We start from the raw sequence: 24198 nt of genomic DNA on the forward strand, positions 1-24198 counted from the left end.
GGTGGGGGGCTTGCCACAACTACAGCACGGGTGGGGGGGTTGCCACAACTACAGCACGGGTGGGGGGGTTGCCACAACTACAGCACGGGTGGGGGGGTTGCCACAACTACAGCACGGGTGGGGGGGTTGCCACAACTACAGCACGGGTGGGGGGGTTGCCACAACTACAGCACGGGTGGGGGGGTTGCCACAACTACAGCACGGGTGGGGGGGTTGCCACAACTACAGCACGGGTGGGGGGGTTGCCACAACTACAGCACGGGTGGGGGGGTTGCCACAACTACAGCACGGGTGGGGGGGTTGCCACAACTACAGCACGGGTGGGGGGGTTGCCACAACTACAGCACGGGTGGGGGGTTGTCACAACTACAGCATGGGTGGGGGGTTGCCACACCTACAGCATTGGGGGGGGGGGTTGCCACACCTACAGCATTGGGGGGGGGGGGTTGCCACACCTACAGCATTGGGGGGGGGGGTTGCCACACCTACAGCATTGGGGGGGGGGGTTGCCACACCTACAGCATTGGGGGGGGGGGGGTTGCCACACCTACAGCATTGGGGGGGAGGGTTGCCACACCTACAGCATTGGGGGGGAGGGTTGCCACACCTACAGCATTGGGGGGGGGGGTGTTGCCACACCTACAGCATTGGGCGGGGGGGGGTTTTGCCACACCTACAGCATTGGGCGGGGGGGGGTTGCCACACCTACAGAATTGGGGGGGAGTTGCCACACCTACAGCATTGGGGGGGGGGGGGGGGACCGTGGGCTGGGCGGTGCTCACTCCAGAGCAAAATACCATGGGTCACCCTAGTGTGGCCAATACTGAGATGGCAGCGGATGGTAGATTAATGCTGGGAGAGGCAGAGGGAAGAATGTCCACATGCTGGGCGTCTCCTTGATGGTGTGAACTTTATTAGACAGGGGCACAGCCTCCCAAGAGTCAGCCCACGATTGAGCAAAAATTGACTGATGTAAAGCTGCAAATCTGCTCCTAGAGGGGTCACAGAGAATGAGGAACACATGGTCGGCCTCCCCACCAGATAATCAGCAAGCTCATTACCTGGAATACCTACATGGCCAGAAACTCAAAGGAAATGCACCAAACAAGCAGAATCACCATGAGCAGCAAGGAAGTCGTGAATCGCAGAGACCAAGGGTTGATGGGAAAAACATCTACCGATAGCATGAGGGCCACTCATTGAGTCTGCACACAAAAAACTTGGGTGAGAGATGACTGTTTAATAAAACAGAGGGTGCAATAGATGGCCATCAATTTTACAGTTAACACCCCACACATGGCAGGCAAGAAATGGTGTTCCATGCCAACAGAAGACATGAAGGCATATCCCATATGATCAATGGATTTAGAGCCATCAGTGTAAAAAACAATGGGATCCTGAAATTCCTGTACGATTGTTCAGAACACACAAAGGAACACCACTGCAGCATTGGAGACTTCGGTCCCAGGAAAAGATCCACCTAAATCCAAGGCCGAAGAACTAACCAAATGGGGGTAGTTGGGAAAGAATGTGGGGAACATGGAAAGGAGAAGAGATGGAAGTCAAAGTCAAAAGAGCTAGTGCAAAAGGCACCAGTGGCTAAACAGATACCATGATGGTGAATCAGGTCCAAAAGGAACAGCATGGAAGGGGTAGCTGATCCATAAACTTGACAACCATATACCAGATGGGACAGAACTAATGCCCATTAAAGGTGGAGAAGGATCAAAGGATCTGTGTCCCAAGAGGGAGAGAGAGACATAAATAAGAACACCGAGAGAGTGGAAAGGAGGGGGGGGGGGGGGATGGGGCGGGTAATGAACGAGGATTGGGAGGGAGGAGCATTGGGAAGGAATGCAATCCAGGAAAGAAAAATGAGCTGCAATAGCTTGGGGCTCCATGGGCACAAAGCAAGAACTCTCAAAAGAACCATGATCCCCAGGCGGGGGTCATTAATTCTGTTTTTGTATGTGGACTGCTTGCCCGTGGTGTCATGGTTCAGCTTGCACCTGATCCTGGGGTCCACACAGCAGTGTTGACACTGGATAATGCATCAGTGTTGACACCTTGCACATCTCACACTCATTCAGAATTGTGCAAGCTGCTAATGAATGACTCATGGTGAGATCATAGTATGCAGTAGATAACACACCACCACACAATCCATCCCTGCATTGCACGTGTAGGATAAACCTAGGTTGCAGTAATGTTGTGATTCACTGTCACCCAATGTGTCTATTGGGTTCGAACCACAGCTGCTGCTCAGGGACCACTCACTCCATGTGCACAGTGTTGTTCTGCTCATTCCTGAGCAGTCTATCAGAATCACTGGAGGTCCTGCACGCACTGTGGAGAAGAGGGGTTTGCCTTGGCCCCCCAATATTTTCCGAAGGTTTCTGGAAAAACTGAGGCAGCATATTCAGGCTTGTGTGAATTACTCGGATGACTTCATTATTGCAGGACCCTTCCCCCAGTAGTATTTGCAAAACCTCTGCATCCTATTCATGACCTTGTGGGACGCATGCCTGTGTTGTCATTTGTAGAAGTGCAGGTTTTTTTTTAGCTGGAAATGGAGTATTTGGGGCACTGGCTCACAAAAGAGAGAATGTCATTGAAATAGATTCCTTACCCCATCTGACAAACTTACCTGAATTGTTGGTGTTTTTCAGCAAAATCAAATATTATTCCAAGTTTGCACAGCTCACATTGCACAACCCCTCAGTCAGTTGCATACAAAGGCTGTGCCTTACAACTGGACCATGGGCTACGATTGGGCTTTTACCCAATTGAAAATCATTCTGAAATCTGCCTCTTGCCTTAAGCCACTCTGTCCTGGTTGCCTGTTGTTTGTTGTGTCTGAAACATCTGCTTATGGCATCGGGGCAGCGTTGGCATACGGGAATTGGGATGGCTCCAAACAGTCAACAACATGTGTGTCCAAGACATTGACAGTTGCCCAGATAGAAAAGGAGGCATTGGTATTAGTGTCTGCTGTTAAAAAAATCATGTCTACGTTTCTGGGTTGCAGTTCTCTCTAATTACAGGTCACAAAATGTTAGTGGCATTCTTCAGGCCAGGTTCCAGCCTCCCAGAACAGACAGCCCAACACCTCCAGTGCTGGTCATTGTTCCGAGTATTCCTGAGTGGCGCAGCACTCTAATACCTATGCATTGTCGGCCTACCCACTGACTCTCACCCTAAATTCATCCAACAGTAGGTTCTCTGCTCTCATATCATACCAAGTGGCAATATATACTGTATGGCTTCCCCATTATGGTCACTCATGTCACTGCCATCAAGTGCTGGGGCCTCACCTTGTGGCAGGTCCTCCACTATGTAACCCAAGGCTGCCCACCCTACCTACCAGCTGGTGAATGAGTTCAGCTCAGTGGAAACATGTTTTATGTTTTCCCTGGCCCTCAATTGTCAATGATGTCATTCTTTTGAACACAGACAGATGTGCACTGGATAGTCACCCCAGCAGATGTTAAGCTTGCTGCACTGGGGACATGGGGAGATGTTCTGCATGAAAGCGTTAGATTGTCAATGTGTACTGGTCAGGGATCAACAGCAACATTGAAAGAATGTTCCGTGAATGCATGGCATGCACCTGGCACCAGGCAGCACCTCCACAGTTTTTCATTCCTGGCATAATCCCCCCACCTCCACTGGTACCACATCCATCACAATTTTGCAGGTCCATTTTTGAGATCAATGTGATTCCTCATTGTGGATGCCTACTGTAAACAACCGTATGTTGTACACGTGGTGTCCACCATGACAGACACCCCTCTCACTGCCTTGGCCCAGTTTTTGGCCACTGAAGGGTTACCTTGCTCATTGCTCTCCAATAATGGGCCACAACTCATGGCATCCACCTTCAAAGATTTCTGAGAGGTCAACGGCATATAACACATTTGCAACTGTTCCATCCTTCCTCAAATGGCGAAGTGAAATATCTCATTCAGATTTTTAACGACCAAATGGAAACAGCTGTTGAATCCTCTGCCACTGTGTCAACTTTCACCCTGTTTTTCAGCACCTATCAAACCACACTAATTGACATTCACAGCCCTGTCGAGCTACTCCACTGATGGCAACCATGGACCCCACTTCATCTTCTGATGCTGCCCCTTCAGAGCCCCATTCCCATCCCTTCCAGCGTGACACATCTAGCACAGCTGTCTAGGCTCATTCCTACAGAAGTCCTGAGGCATGGAAACCAGCAAAAGTGGTGGAGACATATGGAGTTTAAGTACTGCCACCACAACCAGCTCCGGCCTTGAGCACAGGCGTTGTGTCCTCCAATGCCTTCTGGTGAAAAGTTGGTGCCACAGACTGCTCTCTAATGTTGTTTTGGTGAACCTTCCACATTCCACATTCATGTACATCGTTGGGACCCTCTGGCATACCCATCACCAGCAATGTCCCAATGGATGTTGCCAAACGCCTTCCCTTCCCACAACCGGCAGTTGCAGGGATCAGTTCTTTGTCTACAGCTCACCTCCCCTCCCTCCCCCCCCCCCCCCTCCCCACAGCACCAACAAAGGTATTTCCACCCATAAGCTCCTTTTGTGTGTGTGTGTGGGGGGGGGGGGGGAGTGAGATCTGGAATCAGAATGCCCAACGGAGAAAATGGACCTAGATGGCTGTTAGAGGGCATAGCAAGTACGCCACCCATCTCGTCACGTAAATGTGTCAACCGAACGTGTTCCTCATGACCAGTATAAATATGATGGCCAAGTTAGTGCTGTATTCATGTCTGAAAATGTTGATTACTATCTCTGCTGTACTGTGAACTATTTGATAACAACCTCACTTGGCACTTGGTCTTTCTCTCCAGTCAAGATTCGAATTTTCTCTCTCTTTGCCCTGGATCTGTTGACTGTTGTGGCAAAGGTTTCTGCTGGTCACCTTGTTGTTGCATAGGTTGCTTTGGGCTTGTCCTTGTCTGTGTCTCATCTGCTGTGTTTAGCTCAACTACTGCTTGGTATCGTGTTCTCTTCCACATGCAGCTCTTTCTCACTCACTCTTCTGATCATATCCAGCTACCCACAGATCTAACAGCAACAGCCAGTTATGGTAAGACAAAAACTCTTAACATGAATTCCCAGCATAATGTTCAACCCGAGCCTTATCGAATTGTAGTCATATAATTTCTAACTCTTTGCTATTAAATGGGTTAAACTAGACTTGTAGAATAACTGCATATGATTGTGAATTTTTCTACTGCTGCACAAAGCTTTATATAAGCTTTTATAATAAGTATTCATAATTTTTTTGAGTTGGGTCTGTTGGTGTCTAATCTGCTCTAATCATAAAACACCTCACTGACTGCACAGTTAACAGCATGGGTGAAATGACCAAGACTTCTCTCCACATTCTCAAAATTTGATTATTGTCAGGAATATATCAAACATACAGCAAGTCTCTTACTCTTTATCATTATTCACAAATAATGATATCATGCAGCCCATTTAAGTTGGTAGACACTTTCTCATTGGGTGTCGACAGCATATTGCTTATTACATGTGAGTACTGAACAAGTTTTCTTAAGACATATGTTGTGGTTAAGGCATTCATACCTGTTGCCACTGCAATAAAATAGAATTGTACTGTAGATCACATTGTCCTAAGTAACACTTTGACAATCCTTGCAATTTCTCGATTTTTTATTCTACCACATTAAATGGTAATATCATGTAGTATGTGAATATAGGATTGAGCTCAAAACAAACGTCCTTGCAATATTGATCTCTCTTGAATTCACTTAGCAGATTATAGTCATATTTGCCGATTGCAATTTCTCATTCTGGAATTCTACCTCCATTTCATTCCAGGAATGAAGTATCCTGCATCATCAAAATAGGTACATAGGGCATCAAATTAAAACAAAAAAAGGAGGCATTGGTCATTTTGTTTCATGAAGCATTCTCTGATTCCAGTCAATGTCTCAGTTACTAGCTAAGCCACAAATTAACTCATGTCTAACTGAAATCATACCATATTGTCAACACATTCTCTCAGAACCTCTTATCACAGTCACTGTAACAACACTGAGGATTAAATGTTGCAAATAAATGAATCTTGACTATCATCACTCTCAATCCAGTAAAATGGAATATTTATTCTCTCTCTTTTCACTCTGCATTTAACCCTGTTTTAATTTATTCACTGTATACTAGCAAGTCACCACCCGTGCAGCACCAAGTGATTGCCCAGACTGCAAATGTTAAAACTGTTTGTGTACTGGGCGCACACAAATCTATCTCTACCTCCTTCGTTCTCCCCTATCTACAGCCTGCACAGTTGTATACAACACCAGGCTGTAAATATTTAGTACTACAAAACAAGTGTTTACTACTGTTTGTGTTTTAGATTTTATAGCCTTGATTAACAAGGATACCCTATATTAAGACATACCCCCAAGGCACACATCAATACCCGCCCTGCCACCATTACAGACAACTGAGCTCAGTCATAGTCCCGGATTTCAAACTGTTGTGAGGAGTGCTGCTGCACTACCACAGCCGCTCTGCCCTGCTGTTCCATGGATGCAATCTACCTATTGTTTTGTTACCCCAAGAAACCAGAGGCACCAATTCAGGGAAGTTACTCCAAGTTTATTTTTTAAAAAAAAGGTTTAATGGAAACATTTTTGTAACCCCCACTGTTAACTTTGCTCCATGGTTACACTTCTGTTCAATCCTTCCTCAAATGGTGATGTGGAACATCTCATTCAGAGTTTTAACCTGCAAATGAAAAACAGCCGTCAAATCCTCTGCTACTATGTCGGCCCTCACCCTGTTTTTCAGCATCTATCTAACCACACCAATTAACAATCACAGCCCTGCCAAGCTACTGCACGGGTGGCGGTCCACCTCAGCTCAGCTTTGATGGCTCCTCGAAGTAGTTGGCAGAATGTACGCCACTCCTAGCCATCCTAGCCATGGTCCATGTATTCTGTCACAGATAATAAATGACAATCTTACCTATTAACTCTCATTTTTCATTTAAACTGTCTACAAATGCTTGCCATTTCAGTATCCTGACAATTTCTCCTTATTTGGCCCCCCTGTATACTCTGCTAACCACTGCCTCATACCACCTCCACCCATCCCCATACTTCCTTCTCATATAGCACTCACAACTACTGCTCTGTAGTCCTCCCTCTTCTTCTGTTCTGCATCTCCCTCCATACACATTCTTCCATGCCATTTGATACTGCACACAACTCTCTCAGCCTGCAGCTACAATGAGCTCAACAGTGCCAAATTCCTATCCTGTGTGTCTGCACCCTCTTCCTCCCAGCTGTTATCCCCTGTCAAGCTGCATGGCAGCACAATGTATTCAGCTGGAGCAATACAGCTATGCAAGTGTGTGCATGTGTGCGCGCACGTGAAAAATTCTTCCAAAAGCACAGTAATTTTCAGTTTTGTTTATGTAATAATTAATCACTCAATGCCTCAACTATATGGTAAGTTGTTACATTTACTTTTTTCACAACCATATTTCACCAAAGACCTCCCTTTGACATTCTTAAAAAGAAACTGGCATCTATTAACTTTACTTTGGTCCCCAAATTCTGCTACGCAGTGGTTTTGATATACACTCGTGTGCGCGTAAGAAACCAACTTTTAAGTATTCAGATTCGTCTCCCCAAACCCAACACTTCTGTTTTGTAACCCAAAACCACATTCCACTACTTGCTTCTCAGGTAAACAGCAGGGCTGTCATGCTGGAGTAAGCCTCTCATGCCATTTTCATAACAAGTGACTGTCAGGACTCCACATTAAAAGTTTACACATATTTAAGGTAAGTCAATTACTTTTAATCAAAAGGAATATTGTCTCAATATTCTGCTCAGTAATTTCCTTCAAGAGAAATGCCAGTACAGTCAACAGATACACATAGAGGTACATGCATTATGCTAGCTTTCAGAGTTAATAATGCCCTCCTAGGGGAGGAGAGAGGTCTGCACTTGGGAAGCTGAAAAAGAGAGGCAGGTCACTCAGATCCCAGGATGACACTAACTCAATCTATTATGAGAACAAAAGTCTACAAAAAAATACAGAATAATACAGAATATAGCATTGGAAGACGCAACAAATTAGCTACACCAAATAAAAAAAGGGGTCACGTAAAATTGTGACAAGTTAAACTTTTATGTGGACCAAGACATGAATCTTGGTCTTTCCCATTAGGTAGTACATTATGAACTACAGTATCCATGTACGAACTTAACCCTTGTCATTTGCTTTTCCCTTCAAACCACATGTCGTATTAAAAACCATTATCTGAAAATAATTGGTGTGTGTGTGTGGTGTGTGTGTGTGTGTGTGTGTGTGTGTGTGTGTGTGTGTGTGTGTGTGTGTCTCAATATTCTGCTCAGTAATTTCCTTCAAGAGAAATGCCAATACAGTCAACAGATACACATAGAGGTACATGCATTATGCTAGCTTTCAGAGTTAATAATGCTTTATTCCTTCCATTATGTATAAATCTAAAAAATAAATGTTCCCCACTATATAATGGTAATAAATATAATTCATTTCTGACCTCAACTTGCTTCTCCACAAAACGTATCTGTCTTTCTATGGCCATCCAGTGAGGGCCTCGGCGGTTCTTGTTTGCATGGTCCAGAGCAATTTTCAAGTTATCTCTTGTATTAAGGTGTTCCTGTTCTATTGCTGTTGCAGGTACCTTATCTTCAGAGTCCAAGTACGTTAACAACCCTGCAGGCTGTAAAATTCTTTTTAAGAACATTGTGCATAAAACATATCAAGAATAATCTTTAAATTCTTGCAGAACATTATGTACGCTGATGCACTAACTTAATTTATCACCTCAATACCATAAAATTCATGTTTTTTAAATCTTACCATAATTCTTTTGAGTAGCCCCATGGCTGTGGGGTGACCAGTAACCCACAGGCCAACAAGATGTCGTGACAATTGTCGATGAGTAAGAAGGCGGCCATCAGAGCCTTGGGTGAAGAGAGCAGTCAGCAAGTGCCGTGGCAGAGCACCCTCCGCCAAGGCGAGATCTTGCATCTTTGCTGACACCTCTGCATCGCCTTCTTCTATAACTGCTCTCATTACCAGGCCAGCACCCTTCACAATAGCTAATGATGGATGCTGTCAAAATGTACGCTACATGAATAAAACATCTTCACATATTTCGACAATGGACAAACTTGATCAATAGTACATTTGAGGTCATACACTGATGAAGACATGATGTGCATAAAAAAATCACATGAACTGAAATTTAAGCAACTAAAAACAAATAGAACTATAATAATTAACACAATATCTATGATATTATTTGGCATAGGTATCTTCAGTCCCTAAATTGTAGAGAGTTGTACCAGTTTCTTAAGTTAACTGCTAGCACCTTCCTGAGTCAGGCTTCCACATACAGTATAATGGTATACTTAATCTTCTTCTAACGAAAATGGAAATACATCAAGTTCTGCAATCATCACATGAGAATGCAGCAAAATGCAGTACAATGGAATGGTATTTAGAAAGAGGTACAGTAGAACACCACTTATCTGAATTAATTGGGACTGGACCCATTCAGATAATCAAAAATTCAAGTCATTGGGTGTTTTTCGAAAAAATAAGGTGTCTACACATTTTAATTACTGTAATTATGTACACTCCTGGAAATTGAAATAAGAACACCGTGAATTCATTGTCCCAGGAAGGGGAAACTTTATTGACACATTCCTGGGGTCAGATACATCACATGATCACACTGACAGAACCACAGGCACATAGACACAGGCAACAGAGCATGCACAATGTCGGCACTAGTACAGTGTATATCCACCTTTCGCAACAATGCAGGCTGCTATTCTCCCATGGAGACGATCGTAGAGATGCTGGATGTAGTCCTGTGGAACGGCTTGCCATGCCATTTCCACCTGGCGCCTCAGTTGGACCAGCGTTCGTGCTGGACATGCAGACCGCGTGAGACGACGCTTCATCCAGTCCCAAACATGCTCAATGGGGGACAGATCCGGAGATCTTGCTGGCCAGGGTAGTTGACTTACACCTTCTACAGCACGTTGGGTGGCACAGGATACATGCGGACGTGCATTGTCCTGTTGGAACAGCAAGTTCTCTTGCCGGTCTAGGAATGGTAGAACGATGGGTTCGATGATGGTTTGGATGTACCGTGCACTATTCAGTGTCCCCCCGACGATCACCAGTGGTGTACGGCCAGTGTAGGAGATCGCTCCCCACACCATGATGCCGGGTGTTGGCCCTGTGTGCCTCGGTCATATGCAGTCCTGATTGTGGCGCTCACCTGCACGGCGCCAAACACGCATACGACCATCATTGGCACCAAGGCAGAAGCGACTCTCATCGCTGAAGACGACACGTCTCCATTCGTCCCTCCATTCACGCCTGTCGCGACACCACTGGAGGCGGGCTGCACGATGTTGGGGCGCGAGCGGAAGACGGCCTAACGGTGCGCGGGACCGTAGCACAGCTTCATGGAGACGGTTGAGAATGGTCCTCGCCGATACCCCAGGAGCAACAGTGTCCCTAATTTGCTGGGAAGTGGCGGTGCGGTCCCCTACGGCACTGCGTAGGATCCTACGGTCTTGGCGTGCATCCGTGCGTCGCTGCGGTCCGGTCCCAGGTTGACGGGCACGTGCACCTTCCGCCGACCACTGGCGACAACATCGATGTACTGTGGAGACCTCACGCCCCACGTGTTGAGCAATTCGGCGGTACGTCTACCCGGCCTCCCACATGCCCACTATACGCCCTCGCTCAAAGTCCGTCAACTGCACATACGGTTCACGTCCACGCTGTCGCGGCATGCTACCAGTGTTAAAGACTGCTATGGAGCTCCGTATGCCACGGCAAACTGGCTGACACTGACGGAGGCGGTGCACAAATGCTGCGCAGCTAGCGCCATTCGACGGCCAACACCGCGGTTCCTGGTGTGTCCGCTGTGCCGTGCGTGTGATCATTGCTTGTACAGCCCTCTCGCAGTGTCCGGAGCAAGTATGGTGGGTCTGACACACCGGTGTCAATGTGTTCTTTTTTCCATTTCCAGGAGTGTATTTTATGTTGAAAATGGGAGAAAATATATTTTTAAAGGAAAAAAGGTTTTAATTAATTAAAATGAAAATGCACCACTTTTACGTACAAGTTATATAGTGGTACTGCACCGTATAGGTGCTGAGAGCCATTGCTTGCTGAACATCTCAGTCAAAGCAAGCTGTTTGACTGTCTTCATATGTTCCTGGGCAGCCAAGTTGTGCACAGTGAAAAGTTGCATCTGGTCATACTTGGGTTGATACTCCATACAAATCAATGCAGCTTCAAGGCTGGCAAATGCTTGCTGTGTCTGCTTCCACGTTCACATTAAGGCCATCTTCTTGCTCGACACTTTCTGCTCTGACACTTTCAATAATGTCACCATCATTTAGAATTTGAAACCCAGGGTCTGACGAATCACACACCATCCATTCTGCTGTATCTTCAGCACTAACTTCTGAATATCCACAAATTTCTTAATTCCTCAAGTAACATGTCATCCTCATCATCTCCAGTCTCTTCCATTCCCTTTTCTTGAGCATCTCTTTCCTTCTTCTCTTTTTCCTTCTCTTCTTTGGTTGGTATGCCTTTCAACTTCTTCAACATATATTTTAATGTGGCCGCCTTAACCAAGTTCCAAGCTTCCACAACCATGTAAGCGCAATCTTTCAAATTTACTTTTTTGTGGCCACCCAACACACCACCTTTGTCTTCACTCTTTACCAAAAGTTTCCGTAGAAGTTGCCTTTTGTAATGGCATTTCATGGTTTTGATAACAGACTGGTCCTGTGGTTATGGCAAGCTTGTGACATTTGGTGGTAAAAAGACTGTTGTAAACTGGCCATTCCATCTCTACAACAATTCTCCTGTGGGATGAGCTGGTGCATTATCAACAATCAAAAGCAATTTATTGCCTCTTTTCCAAGAGATTTTTGTTGCTTTTTCACTTCTGCAGTCATCCAAGCCTTGGGTTGTTTTTTACTCCCCAGGCAACGGAAGGGGTATTTTATGGCTTTCTGCAGAGTTTACACAGGTAAGCACCATAACACGGTCTTTATTATCTTCATATTCTCTAGCACTACACTCCCTTTTAGATGCTAAAGTGGTTTCAGCAGAGCTTTCCAAACAAGACCGGTCTCCTCAGTGTTGTACAAAAGCTCAGAATTGTAGGAGTCTGCTACAACTTTAAATTTTTCAATAAAATCTTCTGCAGCTTTGGAGTCTGTTGACAACTTCTCACCACTTTAATCTAATTCATGGACACCAAACCTGCACTTAAAATTTCTTAGCCAGCTGTTATTTGCTTTGAAGGATGAACAACTCCTGAGCTACAATCTTAGCTTTCTCACAAAGAATCGGACCTGAAATTGGGTTTCCCACAGAACGTTGCTGCAAAAATCACTTTAAAACAGCAAATTCTAAATTTTTTGTTTGCTGCTGCCTTCATTCTTTTTCTTGAAGGACTTCCATCTTTGTTTTCAAGCACTAACATGAAGTTTAAAAGCATAAGTTTGTTCCTGTTAATGTCTGAAATCACTGCTTGTTCAGCACCGCACATCTCAACCAACTATTTGCCTGTAGCTCCTTTCTATGACTGCTCTATAATTTTTAGTTTATCTGCCACTGATAACACAACATGTTTTCTTTTGGATGCTACAGTGAACAATGGAATGCACTCACAAACAAAACAATGCGTACAGTCAGTAGGTCCACAACACACAGACTAACTAGTAATCAAAAGGAACAGTAACAGGTGGGCTGGGCCGGTCACCTGGCGACTGTGACTCCTCATCACAATAATGTTCACGCTGTGCCTACACTAACGTCACAGAGCTAAGGACAATAGCGCACTCAGTCAGAATCATTATTTTGCAATTTGGATGATCATCAATTCAGATAGCCAGATTTCAGATACCTGTAGTTCTACTGTATATCTAAATTTTAGCTCACTGATTAATCCATACCATGGCCTGCCTAAACCAATCACGCAAAATCCAGGATGGTTTTTCCAACATTATTCATGCTGTCTGTCACCCCGCCCCCCTTCCAATACCAATAATAATAATAATAATAATAATAATAATAATAATAATAAGTCCTTTCTGGTTCTGCCTTGCTCTGAACCCACTATCCAACATGCTAAATAATAAAAATTATGGATACAATATTACTGGAACATACCCACACAAAATCACACATTTGCTATACATGGATGATCTAAAACTACTGGCAGCAACAAATCAACAACTCAACCAATTACTAAAGATAACAGAAGTATTCAGCAATGATATAAATATGGCTTTTGGGACAGACAAATGTAAGAAAAATAGCATAGTCAAGGGCAAACACACTAAACAAGAAGATTACATATTGGATAACCACAACGACTGCATAGAAGCGATGGAAAAAACAGATGCCTATAAATACCTAGGATACAGACAAAAAATAGGAATAGATAATACAAATATTAAAGAAGAACTAAAAGAAAAATATAGACAAAGACTAACAAAAATACTGAAAACAGAATTGACAGCAAGAAACAAGACAAAAGCTATAAATACTTATGCTATACCAATATTGACCTACTCATTTGGAGTAGTGAAATGGAGTAACACAGACCTAGAAGCACTCAATACACTTACACGATCACAATGCCACAAATATAGAATACATCACATACATTCAGCAACAGAAAGATTCACATTACGCAGAAAGGAAGGAGGAAGGGGATTTATCGATATAAAAAAACCTACATTATGGACAGGTAAACAATTTAAGAAAATTCTTTCTAGAACAAGCAGAAACTAGCAAAATACACAAAGCAATCACTCATATAAATACATCAGCTACACCATTGCAATTTCATAACCACTTCTACAACCCTTTAGATCACATAACATCAACAGATACGAAGAAAGTAAATTGGAAAAAGAAAACACTACACGGCAAGCACCCGTATCATCTAACACAGCCACACATAGATCAAGACGCATCCAACACATGGCTAAGAAACGGCAATATATACAGTGAGACGGAAGGATTCATGACTGCAATACAGGATCAAACAATAAACACCAGATATTACAGCAAGCATATTATTAAAGATCCCAATACCACAACAGATAAATGCAGACTTTGCAAACAAATAGAAACAGTAGACCACATCACAAGCGGATGTACAATACTAGCAAATACAGAATACCTCAGAAGACATGACAATGTAGCAAAAATAATACAACAACAGCTTGCCTTACAACATAAACTTATAAAACAACACGTTCCCACATACAAGTAGGCACCACAAAATGTACTGGAGAATTATGAATACAAATTATACTTCAACAGAACCATTATAACAGATAAAACAACACCACATAACAAACCTGACATCATACTCACCAATAAAAAGAAGAAATTAACACAACTAATCGAAATATCCATACCCAATACAACAAATATACAAAAGAAAACAGGAGAAAAAATTGAAAAATACATCCAACTGGCTGAGGAAGTCAAGGACATGTGGCATCAAGATAAAGTTGACATTATACCAATTATACTATCAACTACAGGAGTCATACCACACAATATCCACCAGTACATCAATGCAATACAGCTACATCCAAACTTATATACACAACTACAAAATTCCGTAATTATTGATATATGTTCAATTACCCGAAAGTTCCTAAATGCAATTTAACATATACCGTACAGTGAAAAGGAAGTCACACTTGATCAAGGTCCACGTCACTTTCCATTTTTGACCAGACATAACGTCTGAGAAAAGAAAGAAATAATAATAATACCATTCATAGGCTTGTAATAACAATGCCATTGGTCAGGTGAGACCTCTCGGATAGAAGAAATGTATTTTCATTTAAATAATGACTACATGTAATTCACAGCAACATGAAACGGTGCAAAAATATTATCAAGGAATTTACCACATAATACCACTTGAAAATTCAGAGGTTATAAGCACAGTTATTGTAGTTCTGAGCTGAAGGAAATAAAAACTGACAACCATCAATAATACCATGCTAAAAACACATAAAAGGAATTGAATCTGAGTGCCCTCAACATGAACAATACATCTTTATCAATCATAAAGGAAGAAAATAGTAATTTTCCAATAAATAAATCACTGTAAATTCACATCTTCTTCATTCCTCCTCCTCCTCCTCCTCCTCCTCCTCCCTTCTCCGCTGCAACTGGGGATAATGAGGGGGAAGAGCAAAAGTAAAGGCATGGAAAAATTAAAGGGTATCTAACTTAAATTCCAAGGCTGTGAGTGTATGGTGTTAAATGAACTACATGTAAACTACCTGTAAAAATAGTACACAACAATCTGAAATCAAAGTACTACATACAGTATTTGCCAGCCTATAAGACTCACTTTTTCCTCCGACATAAGGTCCACGAACTGTGTGCTTCATATATACCGGTATCAAGATAAGGTACGCTCATTCAAATTTCAGTTATTGTTGTGCTTAGTGTGAAGATCCACTTGTGTCACACCTTTATCGTAGTTTTATTTGCAAACTATGGCTGAAAAACTGCATTGTTACACTAGAGCATGTAAGCAGCATGGAACAGTGCAGCAGAGAGGCATTTCGGGTCACTTACAATTGAAAACAATGGTAGGAACGCAGCTGAATCAGAAAGGTGTTTTAAAGAAAGCTCCTCAAAGTAAACATACTCTGAGAAGTGGAACTGTCAATTGACCAAAACTTGAAGCAGAACTCAGTATTTGGATTTTAGAGAACAGACAAGTGGTAACTTCAGTTTCTACAAAAATGATCATTCATCAAGTGAAAGCAATATCCCCTAACAAAGGGATCACTGACTACTCGACAACAGCATGGTGTTCAAGATTAATGAAGAGGTATTCTCTTTGTCTGCAGACCAAGACAAAAATATCACAGAAGATGCCAGCCAAGTAAGATGAACAAACTGTTTAAATCTATTTGTCATTAATGCAAGGAAATGAGAAAAGTTTGAACTTTCACAAACTGGAAACGCCACTAACCTTTGATGTGTCTTCTAACAGAACTATCGGTTCCAAGGGCACAAAAAGCATTGCTGTTAAAACATCATGGAATGAAAAAGACTCAATGCACTGTTATTTTATCCCACTGTGCTGATGGGACAAAATTTCCAATACTTTTGATTTTGAAAAAGAAGATGCTTTCTCAGGAGCAATTGCTGAAAGGAGTATTTGTCTATGTTCACCATAAAGGCTGGATTGGCGGAAGAGGAATGAGATTGTGGATAGAAAGTAATTGGTTTAGCCTTACTCAAGAACCTGCCCTGTTAGTATGCAAACAGTTTCAGTCTCACAGAACAGAACATGTCAAAAATAGACCGAATGAACTGAAAACTCAGTTAGCTCTCATTCCAGGAAAGCAAACTAGCTTACTTCAACCATTAGACGTATGAATCAACATACCATTTATGGCACTTACAGAGGAGGAGTGGAACAGATGAAGGCAACATGCAGATTTTGAAACTATACCATCAGTAACAAAGAAGAGACCTACCATTTCTGAAGTTTGTGAGTGGCTCAAAGCTTCACAAGACCCTATAAAAACTGAACAACTGATTAAATCAATTAACACTATGCCGTCCGGTTACACCACATTGGTGTTGTGCATGAAATAGCAGTCAACAGCCAGTGACACCAAAGTGGTGTCGTGTGCATGGTATCGCTCAGTGGCCCACGACACCACAGCGGTGTCGCGAGCATAGTATCGCGTAGTGGCTGGCGAAAGCACTTTGGCATCTCTTGCATTCTGTTGGCATTTTGTTTAGGTAACAATAAGTTAATGATGGAACGAGAAATTCAGAAAGGGTGGAACAGATATTTTATTAAATATGTCTGCAAAGTTAAGTGATTGAGAAAGAGGGAACAGTGTACTAACAAGAGACTAACTGAAAAAAAAATGAAGTTTTTGCTAGTTTGGGTAAATTATGGTGTACAAGGGCTTGCTATCCTTATGGGAAATGTAAAAAAAAAAAGGCAAGGATTGACGATTATTGGTCAACGAGTCCGTTGATAGACACACCGATATTTCCCAAAATGATGTCCCGCAACCGATTCAGACAAATATTATCATTCTTACATAAGAGAAAAGAGCAAAGAGCAAGGCTCGACACATTTTGCAGCATAGGAAAGGACTGCAAAAAGAAAAAGAAATAAAAAGCACTGATGATATTCGAGGGCTAATACATGCCAGTGGTTACGAGGACAGTTACATTTTATTGTACATTGGTATGAAAGAACAATGCACTAAAGCATGGAAGCTGGGTGTTATCTTTTAAATCTTCTCAAACACCTACTCTGACTACAATTACATCCACAGACTCTAAACCACTGTGAAGTGCCTGGCAGAGTACTTCCCACTGTACCAGTTATCAGTGCTTCTCCCAGCACCATTTACGTTCAGAACAAGGGAAGAATGACTACTTAAACACCTCTGTGCGTGCTGTAATTAGTCTATTTTTTTCCTCATGGCCCTGCAGGACTGATATGCAGGAGGTGGCAGTATATTCCTAAATTCAGCATTTAAAGCTGGTTCTTGAAACTTTGCAAGCATAATTTTCATCTATTTTCGAGCATCTGCCAATTCCGCTTCTGCATCATCTCCATGACACCAAGAAATGTTCTGGATACCATCAGCCCACACCTGGAGCACTACATTCTAGTGCTTCAAGAATAATGTTCGTAATCTCACTGTTTGTGTATCTGTTCACATCAGTTCTAGAACAGTACAGCACAGGGTAATAAGTTCATATTATATATATATATATATATATATATATATATATATATATATATAAAGAAAGATGATGAGACTTACCAAACAAAAGCGCTGGCAGGTAGATAGACACACAAACAAACACAAACATACACACAAAATTCTAGCTTTCGCAACCAACGGTTGCCTCGTCAGGAAAGAGGGAAGGAGAGGGAAAGACAAAAGGATTTGGGTTTTAGGGAGAGGGTAAGGAGTCATTCCAATCCCGGGAGCGGAAAGACTTACCTTAGGGGGAAAAAAGGACAGGTATACACTCGCACACACCACATATCCATCCGCATATACACCAATGTATTTGGGTTACAGACCCAAATCCTTTTGTCTTTCCCTCTCCTTCCCTCTTTCCTGATGAGGCAACCGTTGGTTGCGAAAGCTAGAATTTTGTGTGTATGTTTGTGTTTGTTTGTGTGTCTATCGACCTGCCAGCGCTTTTGTTTGGTAAGTCTCATCATCTTTCTTTTTAAATATATTTTTCCCACGTGGAATGTTTCCCTCTATTATATATATATATATAAAAAGAAAGATGATGAGACTTACCAAACAAAAGCGCTGGCAGGTCGATAGACACACAAACAAACACAAACATACACACAAAAATCTAGCTTTCGCAACCAACGGTTGCCTCGTCAGGAAAGAGGGAAGGAGAAGGAAAGACAAAAGGATATGGGTTTTAAGGGAGAGGGTAAGGAGTCATTCCAATCCCGGGAGCGGAAAGACTTACCTTAGGGGGAAAAAAGGACAGGTATACACTCGCGCGCGCACACACACACATATCCATCCGCATATACACAGACACAAGCAGACATTTCAAATTTCAAATGTCTGCTTGTGTCTGTGTATATGCGGTTGGATATGTGTGTGTGTGCGCGAGTGTATACCTGTCCTTTTTTCCCCCTAAGGTAAGTCTTTCCGCTCCCGGGATTGGAATGACTCCTTACCCTCTCCCTTAAAACCCATATCCTTTTGTCTTTCAAGCTAGATTTTTGTGTGTATGTTTGTGTGTCTATCGACCTGCCAGCGCTATATATATATATATATATATATATATATATATATATATATATATATATATATATATATATATAAACAAAGATGATGTGACTTACCAAATGAAAGTGCTGGCAGGTCGACAGACACACAAACGAACACAAACATACACACAAAATTCAAGCTTTCGCAACAAACTGTTGCCTCATCAGGAAAGAGGGAAGGAGAGGGAAAGACGAAAGGATGTGGGTTTTAAGGCAGAGGGTAAGGAGTCATTCCAGTCCCGGGAGCGGAAAGACTTACCTTAGGGGGAAAAAAGGATGGGTATACACTCGCACACACACACATATCCATCCACACATACACAGACACAAGCAGACATTTGTAAAGGCAAATAGTTTTGGCAGAGATGTCAGTCGAGGTGGAAGTACAGAGGCAAAGATGTTGTTGAAAGACAGGTGAGGTATGAGCGACGGCAACTTGAAATTAGCGGAGGTTGAGGCCTGGCGGATAACGAGAAGAGAGGATATACTGAAGGGCAAGTTCCCATCTCCGGAGTTCTGACAGGTTGGTGTTAGTGGGAAGTATCCAGATAACCCGGACGGTGTAACACTGTGCCAAGATGTGCTGGCCATGCACCAAGGCATGTTTAGCCACAGGGTGATCCTCATTACCAACAAACACTGTCTGCCTGTGTCCATTCATGCGAATGGACAGTTTGTTGCTGGTCATTCCCACATAGAACGCTTCACAGTGTAGGCAGATTAGCTGGTGAATCACGTGGGTGCTTTCACACGTGGCTCTGCCTTTGATCGTGTACACCTTCCGGGTTACAGGACTGGAGTAGGTGGTGGTGGGAGGGTGCATGGGACAGGTTTTACACCGGGGGTGGTTACAAGGGTAGGAGCCAGAGGGTAGGGAAGGTGGTTTGGGGATTTCATAGGGATGAACTAAGAGGTTACGAAGGTTAGGTGGATGGCAGAAAGACACTCTTGGTGGAGTGGGGAGGATTTCATGAAGGATGGATCTCATTTCAGGGCATGATTTGAGGAAGTCGTATCCCTGCTGGAGAGCCACATTCAGAGTCTGATCCAGTCCCGGAAAGTATCCTGTCACAAGTGGGGCACTTTTGTGGTTCTTCTGTGGGAGGTTCTGGGCTTGAAGGGATGAGGAAGTGGCTCTGGTTATTTGCTTCTGTACCAGGTCGGGAGGGTAGTTGCGGGATGCGAAAGCTGTTTTCAGATTGTTGGTGTAATGGTTCAGGGATTCCGGACTGGAGCATATTCATTTGCCACGAAGACCTAGGCTGTAGGGAAGGGACCGTTTGATATGGAATGGGTGGCAGCTGTCATAATGGAGGTACTGTTGCTTGTTGGTGGGTTTGATGTGGACGGACGTGTGAAGCTGGCCATTGGACAAATGGAGGTCAATGTCAAGGAAAGTGGCATGGGATTTGGAGTAGGACAAGGTGAATCTGATGGAACCAAAGGAGTTGAGGTTTGAGAGGAAATTCTGGAGTTCTTCTTCACTGTGAGTCATGAAGATGTCATCAATAAATCTGTACCAAACTTTGGGTTGGTAGGCCTGGGTAACCAAGAAGGCTTCCTCTAAGTGACCCATGAATAGGTTGGCGTACAAGGGGGCCATCCTGGTACCCATGGCTGTTCCCTTTAATTGTTGGTATGTCTACAAAAGTGAAGAAGTTGTGGGTCAGGATGAAGCTGGCTAAGGTAATGAGGAAAGAGGTTTTAAGTAGTGTGGCAGGTGATCGGCGTGAAAGGAAGTGCTCCATCGCAGCGAGGCCCTGGACGTGCGGAATATTTGTGTATAAGGAAGTGGCATCAATGGTTACAATGATGGTATCCAGGGGTAACAGACTGAGTAAGGATTCCGGGCATTCCAGAAAGTGGTTGGTGTCTTTGATGAAGGATGGGAGACTGCATGTAATGGATTGAAGGTGTTGATCTACGTAGGCAGAGATACGTTCTGTGGGGGCTTGGTAACCAGCTACAATGGGGTGGTCGGGATGATTGGGTTTGTGAATTTTAGGAAGAAGGTAGAAGGTAGGGGTGCGGGGTGTCGGTGGGGTCAGGAGGTTGATGGAGTCAGGTGAAAGGTTTTGTAGGGGGCCCAAGGTTCTGAGGATTCCTTGAAGCTCTGCCTGGACATCAGGAATGGGATTACCTTGACAAACTTTGTATGTAATGTTGTCTGAAAGCTGACGCAGTCCCTCAGCCACATACTCCCGACGATCAAGTACCACGGTCGAGGAACCCTTGTCCACTGGAAGAATGACAATGGATAGGTCAGCCTTCAGATCACAGATAGCCTGGGCTTCAGCAGTGGTGATGTTGGGAGTAGGATTAAGGTTTTTTAAGAAGGATTGAGAGGCAAAGCTGGAAGTCAGAAATTCCTGGAAGGTTTGGAGAGTATGGAATGTTTCCCTCTATATATGTATTACAGATGTCTGCTTGTGTGTGTGTGTGTGTGTGTGTGTGTGTGTGTGTGTGTGTGTGTGTGTGTGTGTGCGCGCGCGCGCACACGCAAGTATATACCTGTCCTTTTTTCGCCCTAAGGTAAGTCTTTCCGCTCCCGTGATTGGAATGACTCCTTGCCCTCTCCCTTAAAACCCACATCCTTTCATCTTTCCCTCTCTTACCCTCTTTCCTGAAGAAGCAACCGTTGGTTGCGAAAGCTTAAATTTTGTGTGTATGTTTGTGTGTCTATCAACATGCCAGCACTTTCATTTGGTAAGTTACATCATCAAAGTTTTTGTCCCTGGTGAATCATGAATATATGGTGGCCAGAAAAAAGTAAGTAATGAAGAGCTCCAGATACCTACAGAAGAGCAGGAAGCTGAGAGAAAGTGGAGATGGTTGGGGCACACACTGACAGAGTCAGGCAGAGCAATTAAAAAGAATGCACAAGAACAGAATCCCCAGGGAACAAGGAAGAGAGGCAGGGCTAGTGGCACATGGATGATGATGGTTGGCAGGGATGTGAGGAGAGTTGGCAAGACCTGGACAGATTTTAGGAAAATGTCTGAAGACAGAGGATGGCGAGTTCTGCTAGATATCCTATGCCCCCATACAGGCCAAAGTCAGATTAAGTCGTCTCTCAATACAAACCAAAAACTACACATCCAATAAAATGTTCAGATTAGAGTATAAAAGTCATTGTCTTAATCACATGCTACTTTTTTTATTTATAACCATTTCCAGTTTTGCAGCCAGCAACAGATGTAAAGATTATAGCAGTGACACATAGGTACATAGCACTGACATAACCTAGACACTGACTTTTATAATCTAATCTGGTAAAGAAGGTCACATCACTTCTGCAGGAGCCAACAGCTTCATTTCGCAAATAAAATTACCATTTGTATGTTTGGTTGCATTGGATATGCCATGAAAACTATTTTACAGTATCAAAGAACAGTAAATTTTGGAAGGTATATAATACTTTCTTTGCCACAAGTCACTGGAGGAACCAAAAAAATATCGCATCATTCATAATGGTAATGCTCACTAAGATAATTGATTACTCAAAGAAGAACAACATCAAAGAAGAAAAACATCAAAATAATCTCCTATTTCTCATATTCACCCATTGCCTAACGAGTTCTTTGTGATTCTCTTCTTTCAAACAATAAATTTGTGATCAGCAATTTTCTATACCTGAAGCAGCTGTTTTTGAGGTACCTTACATCAAAGTGGTCAAAATGTCTCAAGAACTGGTTCAAAAGCAAGCAAAGATATACAAAGCAATAAAATTATGTGTACCAAAAAATGTTTTTCTTTCACCATTTCCGTAAATAATCAAACAATGAAGTTTCTCATACATTCAGTCTTACATTTAGCTTTTGGGATTCCGCATACAATGACAGTGTATGTCACACCTGTGAAGTCAGACTTCACTCCAAATTTCCTGAGTACCTAAATATTTTCACTGATCTGTTCTCAAATCTATAAAGGTGAAACAATACCTGTGATGTGCAATAATTTGTGACTACTTATCAACACCAAACTGAATATCTGTTTTGAATAAGGACTGCTGCTCCTAAACTCACAGCGACGTTAACCCATATTAATGACAAGCATTGCTTCTACATGAAACTTCCTACACAAACCTTACACTAAGTACAGGATGGAGAAAAACATTCTAATAATTATGCAACAGTACTGTAGGAAACATTGAATACAATTTGTGAAACAACCATAGGATCGAAATCCATTTGTGTGGAACTACGGCCATAAACAACAGCCAGTCAGTGATGAGAAAATGAGAGAGTTTGCATTTGAACTAAATTGCCCCAGCTAATACCCACTATGCTAAAGGGCACAGTTACATATTAAATTAGTTTAAGATAATGATTTCATTTGAGAAGATGGACTAAAATCAACTGTGGTAAAAATAGCATAGTGCCATTAATTTGGTAAGGTGGTCAGTTGTTCTGCAGAAACAGCACAGCAGTGAGAGGGTTTACATGTGTTGCTGTAAGGTGCAATGTTGTTAATAATAAAATCCTAAGGTCACAAGCTGGACTGTAAGGCACAAGTGCCACACTGCAGTATTTCTGTACTGAACGTATCACAATTAGTATCGACTGCTTGGGGCGCCAAGCTGAGGAGAACATTATGGGTGCCCAAGTGCAAGATTTGTATGTAATGTGCATCACAATTAGTAGTGAATATTGAAATGGATCAAACTGTATGAGGGAAAAGGCAGAAAAAAGCGTTTGTTTGGAAAAATGACCTCGAACTGGCCCTGGTCAACTGTTTCAATTTTTGCTCACACAGAGAGAAATCTTCTCTGGGATGATAAAGTCCCACGAAAAGCAAAAGCTACTAGTACCACACCTACTTTATACCAATCCTAACACATGGTTTAGAAATATGTACCCTACTAAACAAAGACTTCAGCAGAATTCAGGAAACAGAAGACAGATTCATTAGAACTATGAATCAAACAACTAGAAAGGGCAAAAACAGGAATGAGGTGAACAGAAAAGTAGCCGATTTTGAGGTTCCTGTTATGAGTGTCATAAAGAAACACAGGCTTCAAAGGTGTGGGCACATAATGAGAATGAACAGCCAAAGACTTGCCAAAAGGTATTTCAACCTGAGCCTCGTAGGAAGAAGACCACGGGGAAGACCAAGAAAATGCTGGATAAAGACTGGAAGAGCAGATGTGGAGGAGAAAGGACACAAACGGGAAGCCATCCTGGAACAGAAGATCTATGAAGACAGAATGAGATGGCAAGCACTTGTTCACCACACCTAGGAAACTGGAGTCAGAAAACTATGATGATGATAATAATAATAATA

At 42.9% G+C, this 24198-nt stretch overlaps 1 protein-coding gene across 1 annotated transcript in view; it reads right to left on the bottom strand.

The window, feature by feature from the left end:
• The window catches only part of LOC126190780 (dnaJ homolog subfamily C member 13), a 362669-nt gene that overhangs the window by 216992 nt on the left and 121479 nt on the right, over positions 1–24198 (bottom strand). The window contains exons 11-12 of the mRNA XM_049931321.1: positions 8883–9137; positions 8560–8742 (exon numbers count right to left, since the gene is read on the bottom strand). Coding sequence (XP_049787278.1) covers positions 8560–8742; positions 8883–9137 — 438 coding nt within the window. The remainder of the gene's footprint in view (positions 1–8559; positions 8743–8882; positions 9138–24198) is intronic.

Source organism: Schistocerca cancellata, chromosome 6 (genome assembly GCF_023864275.1).
Source record: "Schistocerca cancellata isolate TAMUIC-IGC-003103 chromosome 6, iqSchCanc2.1, whole genome shotgun sequence".
Taxonomy (NCBI): domain Eukaryota; kingdom Metazoa; phylum Arthropoda; class Insecta; order Orthoptera; family Acrididae; genus Schistocerca; species Schistocerca cancellata.